Source organism: Jaculus jaculus, chromosome 8 (genome assembly GCF_020740685.1).
Source record: "Jaculus jaculus isolate mJacJac1 chromosome 8, mJacJac1.mat.Y.cur, whole genome shotgun sequence".
Taxonomy (NCBI): Eukaryota; Metazoa; Chordata; class Mammalia; order Rodentia; family Dipodidae; genus Jaculus; species Jaculus jaculus.
In genome coordinates this window covers 111,052,375-111,070,793 of record NC_059109.1, presented here as the reverse complement: position 1 = coordinate 111,070,793, position 18,419 = coordinate 111,052,375, and the positions used below count along the sequence as shown (strand labels likewise).

At 47.3% G+C, this 18,419-nt stretch overlaps 1 protein-coding gene across 2 annotated transcripts in view; it reads right to left on the bottom strand.

Moving 5' to 3' along the window:
• Window positions 1-1,290: 1,290 nt before the first annotated feature.
• The window catches only part of Hck (HCK proto-oncogene, Src family tyrosine kinase), a 63,828-nt gene continuing 46,699 nt past the window's right edge, over window positions 1,291-18,419 (bottom strand). For both annotated transcript variants that reach the window (XM_045156369.1, XM_045156368.1), the window contains exons 9-13: window positions 17,388-17,567; window positions 14,546-14,622; window positions 8,324-8,477; window positions 2,978-3,109; window positions 1,291-1,532 (exon numbers count right to left, since the gene is read on the bottom strand). In XM_045156369.1, coding sequence (XP_045012304.1) covers window positions 1,330-1,532; window positions 2,978-3,109; window positions 8,324-8,477; window positions 14,546-14,622; window positions 17,388-17,567 — 746 coding nt within the window. In that variant the 3' untranslated portion in view covers window positions 1,291-1,329. The remainder of the gene's footprint in view (window positions 1,533-2,977; window positions 3,110-8,323; window positions 8,478-14,545; window positions 14,623-17,387; window positions 17,568-18,419) is intronic.

The following is an 18,419-nucleotide window of genomic DNA, read 5'->3' as shown; positions in this document are numbered from 1 at the left end:
AGGCTGATCTGGAATTCACTATGTAGTCTCAGGGTGGCCTCAAACTCCTGGTAATTCTACTTCTGCCTCCCAAGTGCTTGGTATTAAAGGCATGTGCCACCACACCTGGTTTGAAGACTATCTTAACAAACACAATGTGAGTGTGTGGCTATGGGAAATGCCAGGGCTATAGGTGGTCGCATCCCTGGAGGAGAGTCAGGGTCTCAGGTCATGAGAAATCAAACCTAGGGCATCCTGGGAGACAAACCAGTCAATATCCAGATACCAGTGTGGTGAGGAGAGTAAACAGCCCCTCGAAGGTATTCATACTCTGTTCCCTGGGAACTGAAAATGTTAACTTTCGTTGCAAAGGGACTCTACAAATGTGATTTAGAATCATATGAAAAACTTATTCCCAGCACTCAGAAGGCAGAGGTAGGAGGATCACCGTGAGTTCGAGGCCACCCTGAGAATATATAGTGAATTCCAGGTCAGCCTGGGCCAGAGTGAGACCCTGCCTCAGAAAACCAAACCAAACCAAAACAAAACAAAACTTATTCTGAACCCAGTCAGGTGAGTCCAGAGTAATTAACTGGATTTTCACGTATAATAGAGGGAAGCAGGAGACCCAGGGCCAGAGGAGACTGATGATGGTGGAGGTGGAGTTTGGAGTGATAAACGGATGTGAAGATGAGTCAAGGAGGGTGGGCATCCTCTCGAAGCCAAAAAAGACAAGGAAGCAACCCTTCCCTTAGATCCTCTAAGAGCAACGCAGCCCTGCCATCCCATCTCACACTCCTCTTCTCCTGCTTGGCAAGATGGAAAACGTGCGTCGAAGCCAACACGTGTGTGGAGCTTTGCTACAGAGCAACAGGGAATGGATTCAGCCAGCAACTCCTCTAGCACAGTTAGAAAACTTACAGCATCGAATCTCCTGTTTCTTCACACTTCTGCCTTTTGAGAAGGAACCTTCCCCTTTCTGATTTGTCAAGCAGCAGGAAAGTAAACAAGTGTTAGGGAACTAGAAAGACAGGGAAGCTGACCTTTGAGTAGAACCTTTGTTTGGTATTCACATCTTTTATTTAAATACTTATTTCATTATTTTCCATCTAAACCACAGATATAGCCGGACTTTGGCTATCCTACACAATAGAAATATCAGCCTGGGGCCCCTGAGAATGGCAGACTGTTGATGGCTAGAGTCAAAAAGATACTGTGCAGTCCAACACCCCCCTTGACAGATGAGGACTCTGTGGCTAGAGCAAGGAGGGGTGTGTCTGGGAGTGGGAAGGATGAGTGGGCCCCTGGAGCACGTCACCACCACCGTTGGGCCTGTCCTGGTCCTGCCCATCAAGGCTGCTGTTGATACTGGCTCTCAGTGGCAGTAAAGAAGTCGTCCAGCACACTCTGGATGTATTCAAAGGTGGGTCGCTCCTCTGGGCGACTCTTCCAGCACCGGGTCATGATACTGTACAGCTCCTCCGGGCAGTGCTCTGGCCGAGGCATCCGGTACCCATGCTCCAGTGCCCGGATCACCTCTGGGTTTGACATTCCTGAGAAGGAACCATGGAATTCAGAAAATGAGGATTGGGATATAAAAGCCCTGGCTTTTTAGACACGGTACTCTCCCTAACAGACAACCATTCCCCCTCCCATCCTTCTGCATCGTGAAAGACACTTCAATTTCTAGTCTCACTTGTAGTCAGGGCCTGGGATCCAGTTTTTTTTTTTTTTAATTTTTATTTATTTATTTATTTATTTGAGAGTGACAGACACAGAGAGAAAGACAGATAGAGGGAGAGAGAGAGAATGGGCGCGCCAGGGCTTCCAGCCTCTGCAAACGAACTCCAGACGCGTGCGCCCCCTTGTGCATCTGGCTAACGTGGGACCTGGGGAACCGAGCCTCGAACCGGGGTCCTTAGGCTTCACAGGCAAGCGCTTAACCGCTAAGCCATCTCTCCAGCCCAGGGATCCAGTTTTGATTAAGTGGAATTGTAGGGAAGTCTGCTGTGAGATAGGAAAAATTATGCTCCATGATTGAGAGAGAGGCTTTGAAGCTGGGCATGGTGGCGCACACCTTTAATCCCAGCACTTGGGAGGCTGAAGTAGGAGGATAGCTGTGAGTTCAAGGCTAGCCTGAGTATTAGAGCAAGACCCTACATAGAAAAAAAGAGAGAGGCTTTTAAGACCATACATTTCCTTCCTTTGGACACTGGGGGATGATGCAATACCTTGGAGCACAAGCAACCATGTGACCACAGGAGGGACAGAACACAGATGCCTGATAGCCTCGTGCATCTGAATGTATATAGGCCATCTATTGCCTGGTTTTTGCTTTCTTTCTTTTTTTTTTTTTCAAGGTAGGGTCTCACACTAGCTCAGGCTGACCTGGAATTCACTCTGTAGTCTCAGGGTGGCCTGGAACTCTCAGCAATCCTCCTCCCTCTGCCTTCGAAGTGCTGGGATCAAAGGCGTGCACCACCACACCTGGCTCTGTTTTATTTATTTATTTTTTCTTAATTCTACCCTCCAAACAGTCTAGGAGCCAGACTTAAGGTCACTGTGGTGGTTTGAATCAGATGTTGCCCATAAACTCATGCACTTTGATTTGGACTATGTCTTGAAGTCAAATAGTCAGAATCTTATGATTTCTTAAGTGTGAGAAGGGTGAGAAAGAAGGAAGGGTCAGGGAGGATTAAGATCTCAGTTTAGGGCTGGAGAGATGGCTTAGTGGTTAAGGTGTTTGCCTGCAAAGCCAGAGGATCTCGGTTCAATTCTCCAGGACCCACATAAGGCAGATGCACATGGGGGCGCATGCATCTGGAGTTTGTTTACAGTGGTCGGGGACCCTTGCGTGCCATTCTCTCTCTGCCTCTTTCTCTCTCTTAAATAAATAATATTTTTAAAAAAGAACACAGTTTAACAGACATATTGACAAGATGGGCCCTTGCCAGGCTGTGCTCTAGACACCCCCTCAAGCCATTGTCCCTTTTCCTACCTGGGTAAGGGATCCGGCCATAGGTGACAATCTCCATCAGCAAGATGCCAAAGGACCAGACGTCTGACTTGATGGTGAAGGAACCGAAGTTGATGGCTTCAGGAGCTGTCCACTTGATGGGGAACTTGGCTCCTGCAGGGGTGGGCAAAGCAGAATCAGGGGAGGGTCTGGGGAGCAGCGAAGGCTCGACTAGGGTGGGTAGAACAGGGCAGGGCCAATGGCTGCCCCCTGTAGAATGAATCACAACCTAACTGCATGTGGCCTCTCGGTGGGAACAGGGGACATCTTTCCTGAGGACAGATGCTGAAGTGAAGAGGAGTGGACAGAGAGGTGCAGCATGGAGCTCACTCTGGTGGGGGTTTGTCACTTCATTGATTCAGTTGACACCCAGTAATTATCACTCAGAAAAGTGGAGTCCAATAGATCACAGACTCGGGGGGACAAAGGGCTTCAGGGTGCTTTGAGTCTGGGTTACAGCTGATGCCTCAGTCTCCCCTCCCTTACAAGTAAGGGGGACAGGAAGAACTTTGGCTGCAGCCTGAGGTTTGCACCAGTTACTTGGTGTCTCTTTCATTCTCTTCCCTCCCTTCCTCCTACTCTAGGGCAGGGCTGACTAGCCATTGGTGTACACACGGTCTGTAGAACATACGGATGCTCCCATAAGTCCACTGAAATCAACAACGCCTTGAGTATACCTAACCTGCCGAGCATCCAGGCTCAGCCACAGGCACGCCGCGGGTCTTGGTTGCTCTTCCCTGGTGATTGCTCGCCTGCCTTGGAGCTCGGCTCATTGTGGTGGCCCAGCATCATGAGCAGCATTAGGCTGGGAAGTTTCAAGCAAGCGCCTTTGACAACTGAGCCGTCTCTCCAGCCCCTCACCGTGGGAAATACAAGGTCCAAAGCACTTTTCTTCTGAATACCACTGCCTATGCACCATCGTGAAGTTGAAAATCATGTTTGCCTCTGGTGTTGGCCTTTGAGCCCAGCCCTGCCTCTCTGCTGCCACCTATTGTCCGTGGCCTTTTATGGCTGGCAAAGCACAGGGGCAGGAATGGTTCTGGAGGGGGTGGAATGAACTGGCTATCTTGAAGCAGTTCTGTTCAGAGTGCTAAGCATTACCCCTTGGAACCAGCATAGCAGTTCTGTTTCAAAAGCCTCAACAGGGGCTGGAGAGATGGCTTAGCAGTTAAGGCGCTTGCCTGTGAAGCCAAAGGACCCAGGTTCAATTCCCCAGTACCCACGTAAGCCAGATGCACAAGAGGCACATGTGTCTGGAGTTTATTTGCAGTGGCTGGAGGACTGGCGTACCCATTCCCCCTCTGTCTGTCTGCTCTCTCTCTCTCTGCTTGCAAATAAATTAAAAAAAAAAGAAGCTTCAACAGGGCTTTTGGTTTCATGGCAAGAATGGAGGTTGAGAAGCTGGGCCACTATCTTGAACAGTCTAATGTGTACAAGATCCACAATCACCCTAAGCATTCATGAGTGTGTGATGTTTGCTCAACACCATGTTGAATGTATACAAGGGGATTGAATGCTAGGCAAGCACTCTGCCACTAATCTACAGCCTACAGCTCCAGTCCCCCCTCTTTTTTTTTTTTTTTTTTTTGGTTTTTCATGATAGGGTCTCACTCTAGCCCAGGCTGACCTAGAACTCATTATGTAGTTTCAGGGTGGCTTCGAACTCACTGCGATCTTCCTATCTCTGCCTCCTGAGTGCTGGGATTAATGGTATGTGCCACCACACCCATCCCCAGTTCCTTTAAAAAGTTTTTATTTATTTAGGGCTGGAGAGATTGCTTAGTGGTTAAGGCATTTGCCTTCAAAGCATAAAGACCCAGCTTCGATTCCCCAGCACCCATGTAGGCCAGATGCACGTGGTGGTACATGCTTCTGGAATTCGTTTACGGTGGATGGAATGTTGGTGTGCCCATTCTCTCTCTCTCTCTCTCAAATGAATAAAATATTTTTAAAGTTTTATTTATTTATTTTTAGTAATGCTATTTATTTATTTGCAAGTGGAGAGAGAGGAAGGGAGAAAGAGAGAGGGAGAGAATGGGCACGCTAGTGCTTTGGCCATTGCAAAGAACTCCAGGTGCAGGCGCCACTTTGTGCCTCCTGCTTTACATGGGTGCTAGGGAATGGAACCAGGGTCATTAGGTTTTGCCAGCCAGCACCTTAACCACTAAGCCATCTCTCCATAATTTGTGTGTGTGTGAGACAAGGTCTCATGGAATTCTCCAGGCTGGCCCTGAAGTCACTCTATAGCCTAGGCAGGCCTTGAACTTGCCATCTTCCTGTCTCAGCCTCCACAGTAGCTGGAGTTACAGGGCCAGCTAAAGCATACAAACCTGTAAGGGACAACCTGATGCAGCTTTGTATATGAGAACACCCTTGTGATGACTGTCAGATCAACATAAAGCATTGACAGCATTCCCCCAGGGAATACCTCCCTGCTCCGGCAGCCACTATTCTCACCTCTGTCCATACAAATGAGCTATATGGCTTTATCAAAACATAATTTATAGGGCTGAAGAGATAACTTACCTGTTAAGGCGCCTGCCTGCAAAGCCAAAGGACCTATGTTCAATTCCCCAGGACCCACATAACTAGATGCACAAGGTGACACACGCATCTGGAGTTCATTTGCAGTGGCTGGAGGCCCTGGCGTGCCCTTTCTCCCTAGCTACCTCTCTCTCTCTCAAATAAATAAATGAAAATGTAAAAATATAATTTATAGGTCACAAAGTTCACACATTTAAAGTATGCAATTTAATAGCTTTTGTAATAGGCACAAAGTTGCGGGTTTTAGAATACTTTCATATGTCCTCTGAAGAGCAGCAGGCACTCAGTCCTCTTCTCCCCAAGTCCCCACTCCAGCCCTAGGAAGCCACCACTCCACCTTCTGTCTGTCCCTAGGACTGTCTGTGAATGACTCTTCTGGATTCCATGTAGAAGGTAACACTGGGCTGGCTAGACGACTCAGCAGTTAAAGGCACTTGACTGAAGGCCCAGGTTCAATTCCCCAGTATGCACATAGGCCAGATGCACACAGTGGCCTATGCTTCTTTGAGTTTGTTTGCATTGGCAGGAGGCCCTGGTGTGCCCATACTCTCTTTTTCTCTTCTCTCTCTGCTTGCAAGTGAATAAAAATATTTAAATAGGGCTGGAGAGATGGCTTAGTGGTTAAGCGCTTGTCTGTGAAGCCTGAGGACCCCGGTTCGAGGCTCAATTCCCCAGGACCCACGTTAGCTGGATGCACAGGGGGCATATGCATCTGGAGTTCGTTTGCAGTGGCTGGAGGCCCTGGTGTGCCCATTTTCTCTCTCTCTCTCTGTCTCTCTCAAATAAATAAATAAAAATAAAAATATTTAAATAAATAGATAAAATAAAGGGAACCGCTGTGTGTCTTGGTGTCTGACTTTTATTTATCATGATGCTTCCAAGTTCATGTACATTGCAGTCTCTTTCAATTTTTCATTCCATTTATGGCCAAATAATATTTCATGGTATTCTACATTTTGTAATTTTTAATTAATTGGTTGTTTTTATTTGGAGCTAATAGGAATAATGATAAATAAGGATATGAGTTTTATTTTTTTTAGAGAGTGTGAGCAAGAGAGAGAGAGACAGAGGGAAAGAGAAAATTGGCATGCCAAGGCCTCAGCTACTGCAATTGAACTCCAGACACTTGCGCCACCTAGTGAGCATGTGTGACCTTGCACTTGCCTCACCTTTGTGCATCTGGCTTATGTGGGATCTGGATCTGCTAAACCATCTCTCCAGCCTGAAATGAGTTTTTATACAAGGCCTTTGTCTTTTTTTTTTTTTTTTAAGTTTCATGTATAAAGAACCATCCAGAACCTAATCTTTTTTGTCTGACTTCTTTCATTTTGATGGTAGGTCAGTAAGTCACCCAGTTAGTTGCATGTGGCATTTCTATGTGATTTTTCTCTTTTCATTTTTCCCAGTGCTGGGGATGGAAACTAGGGCCTTGTACAAACCAGGCAAGCCTCTACCACTGAGTTCTTTCCCCAGCCCTTGTACAGGATTTTTCACTGCATTATGACATGATATTATGTTAATGAGATATAACATATATATATACCCTAGTATTTATAGATATGTTGATTCTTCTCAGTTTTTGTCTATTGTAAGTAAAGTTGCTCTTTCCCTTAATTTCAATCTGTCCTTGCCCAAGTCTAAAATTGATCCTTACTTCTGAATTTGGTGCATAAAATGTCCTGGTGTGGTAGTTAAATAGTGATTATCAACTTGACAGGATCTAGAACTGTATAGGAGACAAGGCTCTTGGTTTATCTGTGAGGGAGTTTCTAGCATGAGTTAACTAAAGCGTGAAGACTCACCTTAAATGTGAGCAGCACCATTCCATGGGCTGGGGAGCAGACTGAACGGCAAGGAGATACACCAGGTGCCTCATTCACCTCTCTGCTTCCTGACTGAAGAATGAAGAGCAGCTGCCTAAAGCTCCCACAGCCATGGTTCCTTTCACCATGGACTCCATGAGCCAACATGAAGCTTTCCTTGATTTTGTCAGCTATCTTTTAAAATTCTAGTTTGTGGGCTGGAGGGATGGCTTAGTGGTTAAAGCATTTGCCCGCAAGGCCAAAGGACCTCAGTTCGATTCTCCAGGACCCATGTAAGCCAGATGTACAAGGAGGTGCATGCATCTGGAGTTTGCTTCCAGTGGCTGCAGGCCCTGGCACACCCGTTCTCCCTCTCTCTGCCTCTTTCTCCCTCTCTCTCTCTCTCTCAAATAAATAAATAAATAAATATATTTAAAATTTTAATTTATGTGTGTGTGTGTGCATGTATGTGTGTGTGGGCGCGCGCACATGTGTGCACCAAGGCTTCTTGCCACTGCAAATGAATGCCTGTTTGGCTTTACATGGCGGCTGAGGATGTGAACCCAGGCCAGCAGGCTTTGTAAGCAAATGCCTTTAACCACTGAGAAATCGCCTAGACTATTGTCACAACAATGAGAAAAGTAACTAAGGGGCTGGAGAGATGGCTCAGCAGTTAAGGCACTTGCCTGTAAAGTCAAATGACCCAGGCCCAATTCCCCAGGACCCATGTAAAGACAGATGCACAAAGTAGATCATGTATCTGGAGTTTATTTGCAAGCATACCCATTCTCTCTCTTCTTGCAAATAAATTGATAAATATATAAAGTGACTAGTACCCTGGTGAGGCCCAAGACACCATGCAGAAGGACTAAACTTAATGGTGCAGAGGTCAGCCTAGGACGGATCTGTGCCTTTTCCAGACTCTCTTGTGAATGTCCGCTCTCAACACCCACAGTCTGTCCTGATGGGCAGGATTCCCTACCTTCCCGAGCCGTGTACTCATTATCCTCAATGATCCGTGCCAGGCCAAAGTCGGCAATCTTACACACCAGTGATGCAGAGACCAAGATGTTGGCAGCTCGGAGGTCTCGGTGAATGTAGTTCCTCTGCTCAATGAAGGCCATGCCCTCTGCAATCTGCACCCGGAGCAAACATCATTACTGTTATGTATCAGTGCTGCAAGGCTTGTGTCACCATACCATACCTGGCTGGGATGGTTAATTTTTTTTTGAGGTAGGGTTTCACTCTAGTCCAGGGTGACCTGGAGTTCACTATGTAGTCTCAGGGTGGCCTTGAACTCTGCCTCCCAAGTGCTGGGATTAAAGGCATGCGCCACCATGCCCAGCTAGGCTTTTTTTTTTTTTTTTTTTTAACTGAAAAGGGTTAAGGAAAAAGAGGTGAAGACACCCAGAAAGCAGCACTTAACATTTTACAACTGACCTTGGAGCCCTTTAAAGGTAGAATCATTATTACCTGTTTTTCAGTGGGGAAACACTTGTCCTAGCTCACATACCTGACAGTCCCTGGATGTCAGCCTTAAACCTGGCTGTCTTTACACAGATCAGAACTGCAGAGCCCTGGAGGGCTAACGCAGGGTGTGATCTGAAAGGACTCCCTGCTGAGGCTGGTGGGAAGGGCTGACCTCAGGCCAGAGGGCTTCAGGTGAGAGAGGCTGGTGCACTTGCAGAGCGTTGACAGCAGGGGGCACTAGAGACAGTGGAAACTGAGGTCTCGATTTCTGAAGGAAAACTCAGACTGATTTCCCTGTCTAATGGGAGAAGCATGAGACCAGTTCTTGACCTGGGGAGTGTGGGAACTTTATAAGGAATCATTAAAATGATTTACAAAAATCTGTTAGGCAGATATTGTAGCTTATTTATTATAAGATGATAAACACACAGCCTTTATTTGCTGTGGGCTCCTGAGGTAGTGGCTTTTTTTTTTTTTTTTTTTTTTTGAGGTAAGCTCTCACTCTATTCCAGGCTGACCTCTATGACCACTATGTAGTCTCAGGGTGGCCTTGAACTCACTGTGATCCTCTTACCTCTGCCTCCCTAGTGCTGGGATTAAAGGCATGCGCCACCACACCCAGCTTGTTAGTTTTGCTAATAGCTCTCTTTCCACAGATGAGAAGATACAAGGCCAGAGAAGTAAAAACTGGAACACAGCTACACAGCATCGAAGTTCTAGAGCCAGGGCTGTGAGGCCTGGAGTTACAGCTCTGCTGAGGTAACACTCACCTATTACTCTATTTGGTGCCAAGTATTTTTCCACACTCTCATAACCCTGGGTATCTTTCTTCCTTTCTTTCTTTTGCAAGTGGAGGCCCAAGGTTGACCTCGGTGTCTTCCTCCATTGTGCTCCACCTTATTTTACTAAGGTAGGACTCTCACTTTGAACCCAGAGCTCGCTGATCTGACGAGTGTCACCAGCCAGCTTGCAATAGAGATCTCCTGTCTCTGACTTCTGAGTGCTGGGATTACAGATGGGTTGTGACACTCACCTGGAATTTACCTGGGTGCTGGGGATCCAACCTCGGACCCTCACGCTTGTGGAGAGAGTGGTTTACGCGCCAAGCCATGCCCCCAGCCCCAGAGCACTGGTTTTCACCTGCGTTTAATGGGACAGGCACCAAGGCACACTAATGCCACTCGGGAGGTGGTGGGGCCTAATGACTAAATGGCTCCGGAGTTGGGTGCGTTCTTCTTGAGCCCCATGCTCTTGACCTCAAGCCAGGACTCTCTCCCTTAGTGTCTTGAATTCTTCCTTGTAGAGATAACAATAGCACATGATCCCCAGGGCATATGTGAGAATTGACCTTCTAAGCTTGTACCAAGGGTACTAGCCATGTAGCATTTGCTTCAGAGGTGGCCAGAAAGGCTACTACCAGAGTGACCAAGTGCCTCACACACAGCCACCACAGGCAGAGCCAGGTCCAACACAAACACCCTATGTGTGGGTGGCTTCGAACCCATTCCCTCCCTGGCAGTCAACTAAGTGCGACATGGATAGGTGAACTTGGCTCATGATAAGTCTAAGCATTGGTGGTGGCTGCGGAGATGGCTTAGTGGGTAAGAAAGAACTCTTGCTACACAAGCATGAGACCCCAGTGTTGAGGGGGGACAGAGCCAGGAGGCTCACTGGGGCTCTCTGGTTAGCTAGTGTAACAAAAAAAGCGGGGGGGGGGGGCTCCATGTTTATTAAGACGACTGTCTCAGGACAACGGAGCAGAAGAGTGACAGAGGAGGACACTCAAGGACTTCCTCGGGCCTCTGCATACGTGCGCACAGGACATATACATCGGCACACACGGGTGTGCACACACTTGTACACACACACAAAGAATCGGCGATGATAATGTAGTGAAGCTTCATTTCATGACCTCCAAGCAAATTACCATGAGGTCAGAGGTCAAGCACTGAAACTTGGAGGTATGGTCTTGCTGCATGCCAGGCTGAGCTGGAATTCACTATGTAGTCTCAGGCTGGCCTCAAACTCACAGCAATCCTCCTACCTCTGCCTCCCAAGTGCTGGAATTAAAGGAATGTGCCACCATGCCTGGCAAAACTTATAAAACTTTATTTGATCAATGGAGGGTTGTGGCTGAAAACAGTTCTCAGGTAGAAAGCTACCTTGGTGGTGAGACCCTGGGTAAGTCTGAGGTCACCAGCCAGCTGGTGACAAGTCCAGGATGTCCTCCCGCTGTATCATTGCATGTCTAGGACTGAAGGCAAAAACCAAGTCCCCAGGCAGAGTCTCAGGGTTAAACTCTGCTGCTGGCTGTGTCAGGCTAGGGCCTCTCTCCCTTTTTAAACTTTATTTATTTATTTGAGGAAGAGAACGAGGGAGAGAGAATGGGCACACCAGAGCCTCCAGCCACTGTAAACGAACTCCGGATGTGTGCACCCCCTTGTGCATTTGGCCTACATGAGCCCTGGAGAATCAAAGGGGATCCTTTGGCTTTGCAGGCAAACGCCTTAACCGCTAAGCCATCTCTCCAGCACCCCCCTCTCTTTGTATCCTATCTTTGCTGGTGTGAAAAATGGGGGGAAATGACTGACTCTCCATGCTTGACCTCAAGACAGCCCGGGCTGACCTACGACAATGTAGCTAAGGATTACCCTGAACTTCTAATTCTTCTGTTGAGGGCTGGAATTCCAGCCATGTGTCACCATACTTGGTTTGTGAGGCGCTGGGGATCAAACCTAGGGGCCGCATGATTACTGGGCAAGCACTCTGCCAACTGAGCTAGACTGCAACACTCACTCTAGGCTGCAGACGATGCCCCCAGCCCAGCAAGCTCCCTGCTACTTAGACTTTACTAACAGGTCATTGTTTTGTAGAGGAATAGAACCCACTAGAATGGAAATGCTTCGCTTTGATCTCTGTTATGCCTCTGGGTTCTGAAAGGAGAGCATCTCTTTAGACCTTGACAGTGGCCTCTAGGCCCTTGGGATTTGCATACTCAAATGAGTCCAGTCCCTGGCCCAGCTGCAAAAGCTCTCAATTCCCACTGAGCTGCAAGCCACATCCCCTTTCTCTATAACCCTCAAGGCTGTGACTAGGCCCAGCAACTTCGCTTCCTCTTCGGGCTTTTACCAGGCTGTGTCTTCAGTCTAGAGTCCCCTTCCTGTTCCTCTTCATCTGCAGAACTTCCTAGAGATCACCTCCTCTGTGAGGCCTACTCTGAGCACTACTGGACCAGGCTATGCATTGCTTAGCACCCCTGTCCTCCCTGTTTTCCCACAGTTAGGATGGGGTATGAGACAGGGACAAAGGGTGGGGGGAGAAGGGGCTGTGGTGGGAGGTGAAGGGAAATCCAGGACAAAAATTTCAAAGGTACCCCCAGCCCAAATGGAGGCTTAAGATGTGTTCTGTGGCATGCATGCCCTCTTTGCTGCATGCTGTTTGTTTTCTATTGTTTTCACTCTGAGCCAGGGCCATCAGATGATGGGTGTCTAAGAGTCTTGTGGTTCCATTGGCATGCAGATGAACCCTATGAGACCAGCGGTGTTTTCCATGTCCTTCACTGCTGCATCCATGCCCTGTGATAAGCACAGGTTAAGCCAGCTACTAAATCTTACTGGGCCTCAGTCTCCTCATTTCTACTTAACTTGTATTGTTGTTTCTGTTGTCTTGTTTGGGACAGGGACTCGCTCTGCAGCTCAGGCTAGCCTGGAACTCCTGGTCCTCCTGCCTCTGCTTCATGAACATTAGGGTTGTAGGTGTGTGCCACCATGCCCAGCTGGTGCTTAACTTCTTTATGTCTCAATTTCCTTGTCTGTAAAATGGGATGATAATTACTTTCCTGTGGCCAGACTGTTGCACTAGGGGTTTCCCAGTGAGTTATGCTTTTCAGGACTTGTGGCCTCCCCTCTTCTAGTGCCTTTGGTCTTGGCTGCATGACTGGTTGTGGCCAACAGGCATTAGCAAGCTTGATGCAAGCAGAAGCTTGGTAAGGGCTTATGCCTTGGACTGGTCCCTCTTGGAAGCTCTGTGCTGAGCTACAAAGAAGCTCTGATAGGGGCTGGAGGGATGGTTTAGTGGTTAAGGCGCTTGTCTGTGAACCCTAAAGACCCATGTTTGACTCTCCAGATCCCATGTTGGCCAGATGAGCAAATGTGAGGTAAGCACAAGGTTGCACATGCCCACTAGGGGGTGCAAGCGCCTGGAGTTCAACTGCAGCGGCTGAGGCCCTGGCGTGCCAATTGTCTCTCTCTGTCTTTCTGTTTCTATGTTAAAAAAAAAAAAGGCTCTGGTAGGACTATGGAGGGGCCACATGGGAAGACATGGTAAGGATGCAACGCTGGCTAGGATAGTCTGTCCAAACATCTCATTTCACTGGGTGGTCCACTCTGCTAATCATTGTCAACCCACAGAATCATGGGAAATATTGCTATCATTTTGAGCTACTGAGTGTTAGGGTGCTCTGTTATGTAAGAATAGAAAATGTAGGCTGGGGACATAGCTCAGAGGTTAAGTGCTTCCCTAGCATACACAGGGCTTTTGGTTCAACCCCTAGTACTGTGCCCTCCTCCTAAATAAAGAAGAAAAGAATAGATAACAAAAACTCCATCCCAGAAGGGTGATACAATCATTAAATGAGTGAATACATATAGCAAACATACCAAGTACACATAAAAGCCTTCCGTATCTGTGGGTTCCATGTCCACATATTGAACAAACTGCAGGCCAAATTCATTCTAGAAGCGATTGAATCTGTACAGAACCTGTACAAACACTTCATTTCGCATCCCCTAGCAATAAGGCACGACATCTATTTACCTAGCGTTTCTGTTGAATGAGCTAAGTGACTTTGACATGACTTAAAGGATATGGGGGAATGTGCATGGCATATCTGCAAATACACATTTTCTATATGGGGCTTTGAACATCTACAGGTTGTGGTATTCACAAAGTCCTGGAACCAGGGCTGGAGAGATGGCTTAGCAGTTAAGCACCTGCCTGTGAAGCCTAAGGACCCTGGTTCGAGGCTCCATTCCCCAGGACCCACGTTAGCCAGATGCACAAGGGGGCGCATGCATCTGGAGTTTGTTTGCAGTGGCTGGAAGCCCTGGCGCGTCCATTCTCTCTTTCTCTCTGGCTGTTTCTCTCTCTGTCTGTGGCTCTCAAATAAATAAGAATAAACAAAAATAAATATTAAAAAAGTCCTAGAACCAATACCTATGCACACTGAGGGATGAGTATGCATACATAAAGCACATTAAATTTTTTTTTTGAGGTAGGGTCTCACTTTAGCTCAGGCTGACCAGGAATTCACTATGTAGTCTCAGGGTGGCCTAGAGCTCACGGTGATCCTCCTACCTCTGCCTCCTGAATGCTGGGATTAAATGCCAGCCAAAAGAGCACCTTTTGGGGCTGAAGGGATGGCTTAGTGGTTAAGGTGCTTGCCTGCAAAGCCAAAGGACCCAGGTTAAATTCCCCAGGACCCACATTAGCCAGATGCACAAAGGGGCGCACGCATCTGGAGTTCGTTTGCAGTGGCTGGAAGCCCTGGTGCGCTCATTCTCACTCTCGTTCTCTCTCCCCCCACACCTGATTCTAATAAAAAGAAAAAAGAAAAAATAAGCACGTCTTATGTTGCGCACTCGATCACCATCGCCTTTTGTTACCATCAGCAGCACAACACCCAGTCAGTGACATCAGTTCCTGCCCCTCCCCATCCTCTCCATCAGGCTCTCACCTGGGCTGAGAAGTCAATGAGCTTTGGCAGGGGCTGCTTGCTGCCTTCTTCGCTTTTCAAAAAGTCCAGCAGGCTTCCTATGAGGAGAAGGAACGCTCACAACTTCAGTGAAAAATGGTTAATTTTTTGTTTTGTTTGTTTGTTTTTGTTTGTTGGTTTTTTTGATTTTTCAAGGTAGGGTCTCACTCTAGCCCAGGCTGACCCGGAATTCACTATGTAGTCTCAGGGTGGCCTTGAACTCATGGCAATCCTCCTACCTCTGCCTCCCAAGTGTTGGGATTAAAGGCATGTGCCACCATGCCCAGCTTAATTTTTTTTTTTATAGCAATGGAGTTCTTTTTTTTTTTTCCTTTTTGCAGGGCTGCGGATTGTGCACGCTAAACAAGTGTTCTGCCATGGAATCACATCCTCGGTAGAGTACTTTTTTCTTGGGACAAGGTCTTACTGTGTTTCCCAGGTTGGTCTTTAATGTTTTTAAAAGATTTATTTTTATTTACTTAATAGAGAGAGAGAGAGAATGGGTGCGCCAGGGCCTCTAGCTATTGCAAGCAAACTCCAGATGCATGTGCCATCATGTGCATCTGGCTTACAGGGGACCTGGAGCATCAAACCTGGGTCCTTAGGCTTTGCAGGCATGTGCCTTAACCACTAACCCATCTCTCCAGCCCCCATTGTCTTTACTTTTCGGACACCAGTGATCCTCCTGCCTCAGCCTGCCAAGTAGCTGGGACTATCAATTCTTGTCACTCTCCAGCCATAGCTATGGATTTGAATCTATATTTGCTTACCATTGCTAGTGTCTGAGCACTAGAACCTGAATTTTCTGAAAGGACTTTTTGGTTGCTTAGGTGAACTCTTTCGCTGACTCAGCATTATAGGCCTAGAAACTCAGGGCTGTGGCTTTATGAGTTTGGCTACTTATAAATTTGGAAAGTGGAAAGAGTTTTGAAATTTCAAATCACACTGGGAGATGTTGCATGAGATATTTCTCTTTATCCCAAAATAGCCAGGGATTTAAAATGGCTGTGAAGGGGCTGGAGAGATGGCTTAGTGGTTAAGCGCTTGCCTGTGAAGCCTAAGGACCCCAGTTTGAGGTTCGATTCCCCAGGACCCATGTTAGCCAGATGTACTAGGGGGTGCATGCATCTGGAATGCGTCTGCAGTGGCTGGAAGCCCTGGCTTGCCCATTCTCTCTCTCTCTCTGCCTTTTTCTCTGTCTGTTGCTCTCAAATAAATAAATAAAAATAAATCAAAAAAAATTTTTTAAAAATAAAATAAAACGGCTGTGAAATTGCAGTCTTCAAAAGGACAATCAGGCTGGATCCCTGCAGTTTAATTGTTAGAGTGCTTGCCCAGGCTGCATAAAGCCCTGGGTTCTATCCCCAGCACCACATAAACCTGGGGTGATGGCTTTCATTTGTAATCCCAGCACTGGAGAGGTATAAATAGGAGAATCAGGAGTTCAAGATCACCCTCAGCTACATAGTGAGTTCAAGGACTACCTGGGCTACATGAGACTTTGTGTCAAAAAAATAAAAATAAAAATAAACAGCAGTAATAAAAATCTCTGAGAGCTGGATTGGAGACTATTTTGTTGTTGTTTTGTTTGTTTTTTAGTTTTTCGAGACAGGGTATCATTCTAGCCCATAATTCACTCTGTATTCTCAGGGTGGCCTCGAACTCATGGCTATCCTCCTACCTCTGCCTCCCAAGTGCTGGGATTAAAGGCATGTGCCACCACATCCGGCCAAGCAGGGTTTCTTTACAGCCCATGGAGGTTCCTCAAGGAACTAATCCAAGGTGTGGGCTGTAAGGAAGCTATGTGCCTCTTCTGCTTGCTCTCCCAGGGGACTCTGTCTGCTCCCCTGTCCTCCCTTTCCCTGGGTGACCCCCTTCATGTGATTTCACTCTGTTGATAGTCTGTGAGGACCTGTGGGAAGACTAAGAAGAGGGCTGGGGAGATGATGCGGCAGTTAAAGGCTCTTACTTAACAAAGCCTGCTGCTGGGGTTCAATTCCCCAGGATCCTCATAAAGCCAGATGCACAAAGTGGCACATGTATTTGGAGTCCTTTTGCAGTGGCAACAGGCCCTGGTGTGCCAACGTTCATTCTCTCTCTAAAAAATAAAATAGTTTTTGGACTGGAGGGATGGCTTAGCCGTTAAGGCGTTTGCCTGTTCGATTCTCCAGGACCCACGTCAGCCAGATGCACAAGGGGGCGCATACATCTGGAGTTTGTTTGCAGTGGTTGGAGGCCCTGGCATGCCCATCTTTCTCTGTCAAATAAGTAAATAAATCAATAAATTTGTTTCCTTATATATTTTCCAATATTTTTACTTATTTGAGATAGAGAGAGAAAGGGGGAAGGGCATACCAGGGCCTCCTGTCACCATAAACAAACTTCAGATGCATACGCCACTTTCTGCATCTGGCTTTACATGGGAACTGGGGAATCTAACCTAGGTCGTCAGGCTTTACAAGCAAGCACCTAACGGCTAACTGCTGAGCCATCTCTCCAGCCCAATAAGATATTTTTACTTTAATTTTTTAAAAAATAAAATAAAAGGAAGAGTAAAAGCCAGGCATGGTGGCACACGCCTTTAACCCCAGCACTCGGGAGGCAGAGGTAGGAGGATTACTGTGAGTTCGAGGCCACCCTGAGACTACATTGTGAATTCCAGGTCAGCCTGGGCTAGAGTGAAACCCTGCCTTGGAAAAACAAACAAACAAACAAAAATAAAAATAAATAAATAAATAAATAAAGGAAGCTTATGAAGAATCATGTCAAGGTCACCTTCAAGTCTACACCGGGCCAGTTCAGTCCAGTTTGTCCCATAACGCACCTTTGGCCATGAACTCTGTGACGATGTAGATGGGCTCTTGCGTGACCACAGCATGCAGCTTCACCAGTTTGTCATGCTGCAGTGTCTTCATCAGGTTGGCCTCTGCCAGGAAGGCCTCCACTGACATGCTTCCTGGCTTCATGGTCTTCACTGCCACCTTGGTGTGCTTGTTATAAGTGGCTGGGGCGGGGGCGGGGGGAGGTGGGGGGATGGCAGGGAAGGTGGTCAGGATCCTGTGGCCCCTGGAAAGCCAGCTGCAGAAGACTTGTCTTCTCCAGAAAGCCCTCCCTGCCCATCTCAGCTCCCCACATAGAGAGAAGGCACTGCCTGGGCCTCAGACAGCTGTGGGCTGGAAGCCTGGGGCTCTGCTTCCTAGCCATGTGGGCTTGGACAGATCACTTTAACTCCTCTGGGCCAGGGTCTTCTCAACAGCAAAGTGCCAGTGACAAGCACTCCCTCTGAAGGGTCGATTTCAAAGTTAAAAAGTTATCTTAGCAAGGCGGGGTGGTGCATGCCTTTCGTCCCAGCACTCGGGAGGCAAAGGTAGGAAGATCGCAGTAAGCTCGAGACCACCCTGAGACTACATAGTGAATTCCAGGTCAGCCTGGGTTAGAGTGAGACCCTACCTTGAAAAACTGAAGGAGAGAAAGTTATCTTAATGCTGGGCCATACACCTGGAATCCCAGTGCTCCACAGGCTGAGGCAAGAGGAACACAGGTTCCAGGCCAATTGAGGCTACATACATGATCCTGTCTCTAGAACCAAAGTCTGGATGGAGCTCAATGGAAAAGCATTTATCTAGCATGAGAAAGGCCCTGGTTTTGATCCCCAGCACTGTACCATAATATGAAGGAACCATCATTCAGACTGTGATATGCACATGACATCCTAACCTTAACTCTGCTCTTGAAAGAAATCCCAAATTCACTATGCCCACAAGCCTTCTGAGCTAGACACACTGACCTCTCCTTCCTTGTTACCCACCAGTCATTCTTTTTTTCTTTTCTTTTCTTTTAAATATTATGGGCCTTC